At 33.8% G+C, this 13,136-nt stretch overlaps 1 protein-coding gene across 2 annotated transcripts in view; it reads right to left on the bottom strand.

Moving 5' to 3' along the window:
- Positions 1-13,136, bottom strand: part of LOC150079033 (twitchin-like) — a 2,795,346-nt gene that overhangs the window by 2,064,895 nt on the left and 717,315 nt on the right. For both annotated transcript variants that reach the window (XM_090382361.1, XM_090382360.1), the window contains 2 exons: positions 2,502-2,772; positions 2,124-2,263 (listed from right to left, as the gene is read on the bottom strand). In XM_090382361.1, coding sequence (XP_090238487.1) covers positions 2,124-2,263; positions 2,502-2,772 — 411 coding nt within the window. The remainder of the gene's footprint in view (positions 1-2,123; positions 2,264-2,501; positions 2,773-13,136) is intronic.

Genomic DNA, 13,136 nt, shown 5'->3' with positions numbered 1-13,136 from the left:
TGTTTTTCGTAGATCTGCTCTATTATTCTGCATTCAAAATGTAGATCTCTCTTTACTTGTTCATTAGTTTTATATTCTCTCCAATTTGTTTTATTGATTTTCCTTAGACATCTCATTTCAAATGACATTATGTTTTGCCTTTCTTTCTTATTTATTCTCCAATTCTCTGATCCAAAAGTTGCTGTGGGTATGATGACAGTTTCATATAGTTTAATTTTTATACTATTTGAGATTTTATTGCTCTTTCATATGTTTTTGAGTTTGTTCATGTTTGTCCATCCGATGTCTGTGATTAATTTGGTCAATATTACTTAGGTTTCCGGTTATTAGAGAGCCCAGGTATACAAATTTTTGTACTTGTTCTATTTGTTGATTTTGGAGGTTAATGTTTATGTCTTCTAAGTTTTTTTCTGATTTGCATTACTTTTGTTTTATTTATATTAATTCCATAATTGTTGCTTGCTTTATCGATGTTTGTTAATATTTCTTTTAGTTGTTCTTTGGTTTCTGTTAAAATCATAATATCATCTGCATATTTTATGTGGTTTATATTTTTTCCATTTATTATTGTGCCTCTTTTTTCTTCAATTGATTTCATTAGTTCTTCTAGATAGATATTAAATAGATATGGAGATAAAGGGCATCCCTGCATGACTCCTTTCTCTATTTCAAATTTCTCTGTTTTAAGGTTGTTGAATTTTACTATTGCTCTTGTATTTTTGTAGAAATTGTTTACAAACATGATTATTTCATGATCAAGTGGGATTTTTTGTAGTTGCTTCACTTAATTTTCTCTGTTTACAGAGTCAAATGCCTGCTTGAAATCGATGAAGCACAGATAAAGAGGTTTCTTCTTATTCCAATATTTTTCTGCAATGATGTTTAGTGTGAATATTTGGTCTATTGTTGAGCTGTCTTTTCTAAATCCTGCTTGTTCTTCCCCTATTGTTTTTTTGTTTTAAGTATCCTAAGTATCCTAATTTAAGTATCCTATCTTCATATGTTTTAAGTATCCTATTTTGTAAGATCCTTATAAATATTTTATATATGGGTTTAAAAGGGTAATGGGTCTATAATTCTGACAATTTTCTTTATCTCCTTTTTTGTGTATAGGTACTATTATTCCACTTTTCCAGTCTTCTGGTATATCACCTGTAAATAAAATTAGATTAAACAATTGTGCAAGGTGTTTTAACATTGTATCACCTCTAAATTTCCATAGTTCTGCTTGGATACCATCATTTCCAGGTGCTTTGTCATTCTTCATTTGGCTAATTGCTTTCTGAACTTCTTCTTTTGTTATCGAGGGTGCTTTATCTTGCATTATCTAAGGCAAGAGCAATTTTTCCTTCCCCTTTGAACAGGGTTTGGTAATATTCTTTCCATATTTTTTTAATTTCTTGCATGTTTCCTGTTTTTATATTGTTTTTATTTTTCATTGTCATTGTTTTCAGGATGTATGTTTTAGAGAGTTCCTTTATAACCCAATAAGCTGTTTTAGAGTCATGACGTTTATTTGCCTCTTCGCACTTCTTTGCTTTGTCTTCCAACCATTTCCTTTTAGCAGCTTATATAGGTTGTCTATATTGTTTTTAGGGCTTTATATTTTTCTCTTTTTTCTTGACTATTTTCTCTTTGCTCTCTATGCTCACGAATTGCTGCTAGCAGTTCATAGTCAGTGTCAAAATCTGTACTTCTAAGAGTTTTAACATTTAGAATGGATGATTTCCAGTTGTTATTTATTAAAATGTAGTCGAAACAGTTTTTTGTATTTCCATCTGGTGATGTCCAGGTACATTTATTGAGATCTGTGGTAGAACAGTGTGTTGGCGATGAATAATTTATTTTCTTTGCAGAAATTCAAGAGTTCTTTTTCTAGTTTCAACTTTCCATATGGAATTTGAGTAAGCAGAATTAAAAGGTGAGTTATCTTTGTATAGAAGTTTTTATCTCATTTTCTAAATCAGTATCTTAACTTTCTTTTTACTTTTACGACTGTTTTTACTAATTTACTAATTATTGCACGCTTTGACCAAGCTAATTAACAAATTAGTTTCATCAATGTCTTCAATACATATAGAGCTCTTAATAAATAGTTTAAAAAAAAAAAAATTCAAACTTACCTCAATCTGTTTATCTCCTTTGTACCATTTCACAGTAGCTTTATGACAGTTGGTGGTACATTCCAGCACTGCTTCTTTACCAGTAAATTGCTCTGTTCTTGATAGTAATTTCTTCACAAATTTGTAAACAGGATCAGGTTCTAAAAATACCATTTCACACACAATTTTATAGAATGTCACATGCAGTGCACCAAATAAAAATGAAAGTGTAAAAGCATTTTAATTATTATTATTATCATTATTAAAAACACAAACTCTCATACAAAAATTAATATAATCATTAAATTAATATATTTAATTGAAGGTAGCTGGAATTTATCATGTCAAAATAGTGAAACACACTTAAATAACTTTGATAATGAAAAACAAGTAACTTACCGTCAACTTCTAAATAAGCAGTACATGTTGTGTCAAGGCACTGCACAGTATATCTAGCTTCATCATCCACAGTGGGGTTATTAATTTCCAGCACATGAAGATCTCCAGTACTACTCATATGATACTTTTTTCCTAAGAAAAGCTCCTGCTTGTTCTTATAAAACTTGGCTTTAACTCCACTTCGTGAAAATACTGCCTCAAATCTTGCTTTCTTATCCTTACCTTCCTTTACATGGGCATTTTCCAGTGGCTTGATAAACATGTCCATTTTCTAATAATTAAATGAGAAGATATTCAACTCAATGTGAAAAACTTAGAAGCTATAAAAAAAAAAAAAACTTAGTAGCTATAAAAAGAGGGGGGGAGGCATGTAAACAAGAATTTTATATAACTACTCACACATACATACCTAGATCCACATGCACACAGAAAATTGTGATGTATACAGTTAACATAGATACATTACAAACATATGCATAATTAATTATCACAATAAAATCAGACATGTACAATGGCTCTAATTAATTAACTTTTTTTTCAAATGTGGTTGCTAAAAGTTTATTCTAAATTAAAGTAACTAACTTCTCACAGACTAAGACATATAATTTAGAATACAGTTCTAACAATTAAATAAACAAAAAAAAACACACACATATACAATACACACAGACACAAAAACACACACATGCAAGTGCATGCGTGCACACACACTCACACAAAGTAAAAAGAACAAAAAGATAAATTATTTTACGGATAAACACTGTGCCCACATAAGAAAATACTGGAATGCTGAGAAAAAACATTTTCTTTCATATGAAACAGGTTGCAAATATTTAAATGATTTATACATTCCAAATAAAAAAATATAATACTCAGACTAGGGAGAAGTAATCAGAATTAGAATACACTGGAAGAGATAAACTAAGAATAAAAAAAACACATAAAGATATATAATTTTAAAACATAAAAAGACTGTTATTGCTGCCATATTATGAATATACTTGCTAAACATGCAGACTAAAAGTAATCATCGCCTATTCAGAGAATAATTTTACCATCATTGGAAGCTTCATATACTATACTGACATATTATATAATCAAAGACGTTTAAGAATTTTTGAAGAGTTTCTCATAAAACATGATAAACTCTGTTTTAATTTTTCTCTTGTATGACAATAAAACATTTTAGAAATCCATATATTTATTGAGCTATTTCCAGTTTTATATAACTTAAAGAAATGAATTTTAAAAAAAAGTTGGAAACATATTACAAGATCAGGCAATGCTTTGTAAAGAATCTGAACAAGTGCAAAAATGGATATAATGGAAACTAATGGAAGCTATTAAAAAAGTTAATATAATTAATGTGTTAATACAGTTAAAAGTTAATATAGTTTGAAAGGGGAAAAAATATATTTTAAATTATGTATGAAGAATTAATAAAAATATCAAGAATTTAAGCACTGAATTACAAAGAGTTCTAGTGCATTATTCTCAAAAGAAAATAACCGTCAGAATAATACACGGAATGCTTTTAATGTTGGAACAAAGGCATTACAGGGTTTAATCTTCAAGGTTAAAATAATAATAAAAATTACTCTTATGACACATGATTAAGAATTAAGAAAACAGGATTAAGATTTAATAAGAAAGCCACAATACACATAAACTCTTAATTTCTGGAATGGCTGTGGTCCATGGTAAGTGTGTGCTGAAACAAGTAAGGAGGTTGCAGTTTTAAGTCTACCCACCATCACAAAAATTGCATGGCTCATCATGATTGTGGTGCTGAAAAATTGGCTGCCTTTACTATTTCAACGTTTGCAATCATGATCAATTTGTAAACCCTTGTTGTTGTTGAAGGGTTTTGGGCACATCAGTAACTAAGACCATATTGTGCCATGTTGGCCATATTGTACAATTCATAGACAATAAATGTATATTGTCTATAAATTGTGTGTTCTGTGCTTGATTTTCTGTTTCCTGGACAATAAATCACCATAGTTTCCAGGAGAAAATACCACACTACCTTGCCTGAGACCAACTAACTCAGCCACGTTGTGAAAAAGGCCCATAAAAATTCTTCATGTCATCGACAGATTCAAACAAAGTCCTTTTCCACTAGGTGGATGGCGATTGTTCTAACTGTGGGGGGAGGGGGGGAGAGAGAGAGAGAGTGTGTTCTATGACTGATTTTCCATCCTGAGAAAGCGGCCAATGTTAATAAGAATCTTAAGGAAAGAGGAAGCAGTTTCAAGTTGCCTGGGGCCTATCCAAAACAGTTGCTTGGGACCTATCACAAATAGTATTTGGATTGCATACTACATTTTTCATGCTGTCAGATGAACTAATGACACTTAACACTAGAGAAGAACAAGTTAGTTTTTGTATACAGTGCATTGCATTTCAAGCATACTAGATTTTTATTTCTTAAATTAATCAATTTATTTATTTTTCTGTGATGAACAGAAGTGTAAAGTAAATAACTAGATATATTGTTACCAATTAATTATCAATTAACTAATAATATATATAAAAGTAACTGTTTCCACTTCATTGTACATACTCCCCCCCCCCCCCCCACCCCAATATAATATTTCCTCAACATTTTCTAATATTTTATAATTAACAGCGTGAAAAATGTAATACACATTTCAAGTACTGTCATTTAATAAATTAAACAATCACAGTATACCACAAAGCTTTTGTAAAGCAATTTACTTATTTCTTCCTGGATTTTCATAACATTTCAATTTAAAAGTATTTATATTTCTGCTCTGATTAATATAATAAGCAATAATAATAATTAATGATTTATGTATTTAGTAAAACTGATAACAAAAATATGGACAAAAGGAAAAGACTTGATGCACAAACCAAAAACATTTTGATTTGTAGATCTGCCATATTGTTAATTCATTCCTCCAATCAGTGCAAAGTAGCAAACATAACATCCAGCTTTGGCTAAGATAAAAAGTGTATCAATAGCCTATGTGACATGTAAAAAAAAAAAAAAAAAAAAAAAAAAGAAAGAAATAATAATTGTTGAATTTCTATCAGTGTGAAATTTGGGATGGGTTTCCAAATCTGTCAAAATGGGCCAAATATAAAATTTCATGAAAATCTATCCACTGGGAGTCCTGTTATCACATGCAGGTGGACAAGGATGTTGAAAACAACAAGCACTGTATGCTGTTGTTTTCACATAACCTAACCTATAATACACACTAACAAGCATTAGCATTAATAGAGACATATGTAGTCACAGAGGAACTGGATGCAAAAAATAATTTCGATACCATATACTTGGATTTCAGGAAAGCTTTTGATACTGTTGCACATGGAAAACAGCTTAGTATGGCATTAAAGGCAAATTGCTGCAATGGATAAAGGGATGGTCGAGAAGGGGGGAATCACTGAGAGTGGTAATAAATGGACACTGCTCTACATGGACTAATGTTATTAGTGGAGTCCCCCAGGGTTAGGTGCTGGGCTCATTGTTGTTTTGTGTATTTATCAATGATATCAATGACGGAATATCAGGCTTAATGTCCAAGTCTGCAGATGATACAAAGGTTGTAAGGGTTGTTAATGACAGTAAAGACAGTATGCTACTGCAACACGATCTACAAAAGTTAGGCAGATGGGCTGAGAAGTGGCAACTAAAGTTTAACCTTGACAAATGCAAAGTACTGCATACGGGTAGCAATAATACAAGAGAAATGTGCCAACTGTGTGGTACTACACTCAGGGAGGTGGAGAATGAAAAAGATCTGGGGGTAATTGTAAAGTCAGATATGAAGTTCTCTGAGCAGTGCAGACAGGGTGCCAGAACAAGTCATAGAGTTTTCTCAATGATATACAGGAATTTTGCTAGCAGAGACAAGGAGGTGATTATCTCCTTGTATAAGGCAATGGTCAGACCATGCCTTGAGTACTGCGTACGGGTCTGGAGGCCTCATTTTAGGAAGGATGTAGAGTTTCTAGAACGAGTACAGAGAAGGGCAACAAGATTGGTGAGAGGAACAAAGGGGTGCTCTTGCCAAGAGAACCTTAAGATCTGCAAGTTGCGGCATCTGAAGACTAGGCTGTTTGTTTGTTATTTGGTTTTTAGGAGCATTAGCAACTAAGGCCATATTGCTCCGGGATATGTGGTGGTCATTCCCTGACCTTTTTGCATCCTCCATATTTGGTGGTGACGGGCTCAAACTCCAGTCTAATCAAGAAGCGTGGGCCACACACTGCTGCCCCTTCCCACCTGGCTATGGAGGCGCCCGTACGGAGTTGTACTGACAGTTGACAGATATGCGGAAGTTTGCCTTTAGCCAGCGGGTAGTTAATTGCTGGAACACAGACTTCCATCTGTTGTTGTGGAAGTTGATAGCTTAAATAAATGTAAGGCTGAACTAGACAAACATTTGGAGTGACGGGATGAATGAAATGGAAAGGGTTTTTTTTTTTTTTTTTTTTGTTGATGTGTATAAGCTTGCTTTCTTGCATCATATGCCTCAATTAATGCTGAGGCTAATATGATGCAAGAAAGCAAGCATATATAGCATCAGCTGAAAAAAAAAAAAAAAAACCAATTCCCATTTCACCCATCTATTCACTCCAAATGTTTGTCTAGTTCTGCTTTGAACCTATTGGATATCACAATTGTGCAGCAGCATTATCCGGTTCGATCTCACGGCCACGATACACGAAGGAAGCAGGAAAAAACTGGTTCCTTCATGTATTGCTCACATCATACGATTAAAAAAAAAAGTACTCAAGGTGTGGCCTAACCATTGCCTTATATAAGGGGACAATCACTCTCCTATCCCTGCTAGCAAAATTTCTGCGTATAATTGGCAAGACACCATGAGCACCAAAGGCTGCTCTTGCAGCCTTTTTGCACTGCTCAGAAAACTTCATATCTGACTGCACAATTACCCTCAGGTCCTTTTCATTCTCCACTACTCTGAGTGTAGTACCACCCAGTTGGTACATTACCCTGGGGTTACTTCTACCCATATGCAGTACTTTTCGTCTGTCAAGGTTAAACTTCAGTTGCCACCTCTCAGCCCATCTGCTCACTTTTCTAGATCCTGTTGCAGTAGTCTACTATCATTACTATCATTAACAAACTTCCCAACCTTTGTATCGTCTGTAAACTTAGACATTGACCCTGATATACCTTCATCAATATCACTGATAAATACTGAAAACAACAAAGGGCTCAAGACTGAACCCTGGGGGACTCCACTAATAACATTAGTCCACGAAAGGTAGAGCCCACTGATATTCAAGTATATGCAATATTATTCTTTGCATCCAGTTCCTTTGTGACCATATCGTAGTATCCAATCAAATTTGTCAGACAAGATTTTTTTCCCCCATGCTGTGTCTGAACTATAACTGCAGTCTTGTCTAGATGATCCTGCATCGCTTCCTTAACCAGTGACTCCATTATTTTCCCTGGAACAGAAGTTAGGCTAACAGGTCTGTAATTACCCATGTCATCCTTTGATCCCACTTTGTGAATTGGGGACATATTTGTACATCTCCAGTCCATGGGGATCTCCCCTGAGTCCAAAAAAGCTTTCATAATTATGGCTACGAGTTTGCTTACTTCCTTTGCTGACTCCTTTAATATAACTGGATAGATCACATCCATCCTCCATCACATCACATTCCTTCCTTATGTTTAACTTCCACAATTTCTCCTTCACTTTGTGCTCAGTTATTACAAAATAACTTATCTCCCTGTTAGAGTTTGATAAACTTGTGACATTCCCCTCCTTGGGTAACTCCTCAAGGAGTTACTCAAGGAGGGGAATGTCACAAGTTTATCAAGTGTGAATTTAGATGCAAAATACTCATTCAGTTTAGCAGCTACCTGAGCATTATCATCAATAGTCCAACCATCTATGTTAAGTTGACCAATCGGATTCATTATTTCCTTCCAGAGTTTACTTAAGTAAAGAACACTTTGCTGTTTTTCTTTGCATCATTTGCCAAAGATGTCTCACAATCTGCCTTCGCCTGTTTAATATATCTGTCTTATATCTGTCATAGGCTTCTGTGTAACCTGATAATTTAAATGCATCCCATGCATTTCTCTTCTCTGACACAAGCCTCATTAATTCATCTGACATCCATTTAGGTCTAAACCTTGAACAGTATTTCTTAGTTGGTATGAAAAGCCTAGTACCCTCCAATATTAAGTCCCTGAAGGTTTCCCATTTTGAATTGACCATTGGTAACATCATCAGTTGATCCCACTTTATAGAATTTAAAAACTGTCTGAGACCACTGTAGTCACCTTTACAAAAGCAAAAGCCCTTCCCTTTACCCTTGATGGTAGTTACATCTTTAAGTAAATCCCACATCCATTCACTGTGGTCACTGCCACCTAGTGGTTCCTTTATCTGCAGATTCTTAATGAACAAAGAATCACTGCTGATAATCGGATCAAAAGTATTACTCCCTCTGGTTGCCTCTCGAACTTGTTGCCTCCTCACTTCCTGTCATCCTTTCTGTACACATTGTACTCTCCAAATTCCAAGCCTGAAAATGCATGATTATAAATGTAAAGTAATTATAAATGTAATTGATTATATAAATGATTATAAATGTAAAGGGATATAGAATCCTACACTAAGACTGAAGTGTAGTCAGATTACTTAGGAGGTTAGATAAGCAAAGATAGATTATAGGAAGTGTTTGACAAAGAATGCAAATAAACACAGAAAGGAATTCTTTGGGCATGTTAACAGCAGAAGGACAGGGAAGAATCAAATTGGTCAACTGGAAATACTACTGATGAACCTATACATGTGACTCAAACTGATTAAGTAATTTGCACCTACATTCACACATGATGAAAAAAATTTTAGAGAAAAGGTTAAGCAAAAGTATCTAATTCAGACAGGAAGTTAAATAATTAAAAACAGAACAAAGAATCTGCTGCAGCTAAATGTGAACAAAAAACCTTGAATTTAATCTATCCACATATATTAAAATAAGCCACAATAGAGGCAGCATTCTCATTATTATGGCTTCCTTAGCCATAATCCTTGAATGTATCCTTAAATGCAGGGGTAGTCCCCCCTACAGACTGGCAATTGCAAATGTAACACCTATTCTCTATAAGGGAGGTTTAAAGGGTATAGAGGGAAAACTACAGACCTGTAAGTTTGACTTCTGTTCCAAAGTATATAACAAAATCATAGTTAAAAAAGTAATGTAATATCAATTTGATAAAATTAAAGCCACAGGCAATCACAGCAAGGATTTGTTGGAGTAACCATGCTTGAACAAGCGGTCATCACAAGAATTGGATGCAAAGAATAATTCTGCATCATATACTCAGATTTCAGTAAAGCCTATGATATTGTACTTCATGTACAAATCTTGTATAAATTGGAGCAATGTGGAATTAGGGACAAGTTACTATGGATAAAAAGACAGATAAGTGTGAGGAGCCAAAGGGTGGTTACGAACAGCCACTGCTTTTCGTGAACTAATGTTAGGGTGACCACCTCCTGATTTTCACAGGACAGTCCTGAAAAATGCATTAAAATCCTGCATCCCAAAACTTGGTGGAAATATCCCCCAATCAGCCAAATGAACTCTTTCTCCATAAAATCTAAATGGCAACATTGTTTATCTGCCACACTGTACCACTATCTGCACACTGCGAATTATCTCCATCTCCCCAATCTGTCTGCACATGCTTGTTCACTGGCCATTGTTACTGCTATTACTATTCTACATTCACTGGAGCGAACAAATTAAAATTAAACTTGCTGTAGTTTTTAAGCTGTTTTGCAAATGTATTTTTTTAAATTATGTAATCATTTGACATTTAAGTTTTACATTGTGATAGTGCTTACAGGACAATATGATTCTTTCAAAGAAACCTAAGAGAATGTGTATTTTTCATAATGATTGGTTAGTAAAATGTGTGTGTGTGTGAAACAACTACCTGATGATAACAGAAGGGCACTTTGCAAGGTATGTAAAAAGTTTTTTTTTACTATATCTCATAGAGGAGAAAATGATATTAAAAGCATGCTTCTGGAATATAGCATCAACAACTCCATAATCTGGTTGGTCAAAATCAGTTATTATCTATATTTATAACAACTAGCTGAGGCAGTAGTGCTGATAAAATTATGGCTGCTAAGCTGGCTCAAATATATCTTGCTATACAGCATGAGTATTGATACTGATGACTGTGGAATATAATTAAATGCTTTTATATTTAATGAAGAAATATCCAAAAAATATCTTGTAGCCATACAAAATCTGAAGTGACTGTAACTAAAGTTTTAGCCCCGCTTCTGTAAAGGAAATCAAAAATACACTAAATTTCAATATGCTTGAATGATATGCTAACACTCTTCCTTTTTATTCTGTGGCAAGTGATGCTTCAAACCATGGCCATGTCAGTCAAAACTGTTCCCAATCACATTAAAGAATTGGACACCAAAATATAGGTAAAAAACAAAGCCCTAGATTTTTATGATGACCCAGATGAAACATCAGCTGGGATATCTCAACAAATTCAAAAAAGACCCCTGGAAAATTCATTAAGCCATGATAATACATTCATTAAGTAATGATAATGATTTCCTCTTACTCCAGAGACAATGCTAGTGTTAATTTTGCAAAGCAAAATTCGGTTTTCCAGAAATTAAAATTACTAAACCCAAACATTCAACATACTAATTGTCTTGCACATATTTTGTACAAGACTTTAAATATCATTCTGTAGTTTGTCACCAGTTTGTTTGGCACCATGTGTCAAATAAACTGGCAAAAAACTACAGAATGATACTGTAGTTCATTCTGAAATACAGTATCTATTTCTGTAGTTTTTTGTCAGTTTATCTATCAAATAAACTGGCAAAAAACTAAGAATGATACTGAAAGCCTTGTTGTCAAGATATCTAATCACTTTCTTCTTTTGCAAAATGCACTGGAAAGCTAAAAACAATATTTGTCTTTCTTGGTGAAGACTACAAGAATTTATTCCATCTTGTGGGAACTAGATGGAGAACTTTACATCCTGCAGTCAAAAGGCTTGCTTAATGTTGGCCTGCTGTTAAAACATATTTCCTTATCATTAGAAGGGGACAATTGTGACTGCCTGATTTGGAAGTATTTGGAGGTGTGCAAGAGTGATGATGTAGCCAGAGAGGAAACATGTAATACCAGCATACTGTGCCTTTCTAAAAAAATGCAATTTTACTTTTCCAATGCACCATAAAAGAACTAGAATAGGACAACATTACAGCATCATACATATCTTCTGATGAAAAAATTGAGAAACAAAATTAACCAAAGAAAATAAGACATGTTAACTGAGGAATAAAGAGGCGATGTTGTTAAAACTTGACAGAAAAAGTTCTGTTTCTATTAAGGAAGGCTTTCTTGCCTTTTATGAAAAATCTCTCAAATATTAGAAAAAGTGGTTTGATTCCTATGATAATAACTACAGTAGAACTTCGATTTTCCATCACCCTATTTACCGTCAGTCTCTGTTAACCATCACTTAACCCCGCTATGCCATAATGCATTGTAATATTGGTGCCATGTGTCACTCAGTCTTTGTTCACAACTCACTATATACGGTTCTACTTTAACCTCTTGTTTCATTTTTTAATAATTTTTATTTAGCAAAACCCATCGAAATGACAGAGAAATGCAAAAGAGCAGTGTTGGGATTATTACAAAAAGTTGAAATAATCAATTGTCTAAGAAAAGATGAAAGTGCTATAAGTATAGCATTGGTTTATGGAATAGGAAGAACAATAGTAAATGATATAATGCGTGATGCATACAAAATTGAAAAACACGTGTCGAAAATGGAAACCACTGATGGTAATGTTAAAAGTCGTAAAACAATGAAGCTTGTTAAAAATGAACAATTGGATACTGCAATGTTTCAATGGTTCATTCAAAAACAAAGCCATGGAATTCTATTGTTGGTCCCGATAATAATCAAAAAAGCCATTGAAATCAATAAAAATCTAGGCACAGATCATTCATTCAAGGCTAGCATCAGATAGTTGGAAAAATTTAAGTTTTGCCGAGGTATTCGACAGTTGTCAATCCAGGGTGAGAAACTAAGTGCAAGTAGCACAGCAATTTCTGTTTGTCATGAAAAACTACAGAAGGAAATTGCTGATAGAAGTTTGGTTAAAGCTCAAATATACAACTATTAACTGGAAGGCACTACCTGGCACCGGGATAAAAGATCGTATCACTATAATGGTATGTGCTAATGCCAGCAGTAAATTGCCTTGGGTTGTTATAGGAAAACCAAAAAGGCCTAGATCACTTAAAAATATTAATTTAAATGCTTTGGCAGTTAAATATTTCTTACAAAACAACAAGTGGATGAGCCAAGATATATTTCATGATTGGTTTCATAAAATATTTGTGCTAATGTGTAAGATCATAGTTAGCATCAAAAGGTTTACCACAATATGCAATGCTACTGATGGACTATGCACCTACTCATTCCATACACATATGTGATTTAAAAAGCGATGTGGCAAAATACCATGCCACTTTCTGCCAGCAAACATGACATCTCTCATTCAACCGATGGACCAAGGAATGATTGAGAGTATGAAACATCAT

Source organism: Mastigoproctus giganteus, chromosome 10 (genome assembly GCF_048544385.1).
Source record: "Mastigoproctus giganteus isolate SK-2022 chromosome 10, ASM4854438v1, whole genome shotgun sequence".
Taxonomy (NCBI): domain Eukaryota; kingdom Metazoa; phylum Arthropoda; class Arachnida; order Uropygi; family Thelyphonidae; genus Mastigoproctus; species Mastigoproctus giganteus.
This window is presented reverse-complemented; position numbering and strand designations above follow the sequence as displayed.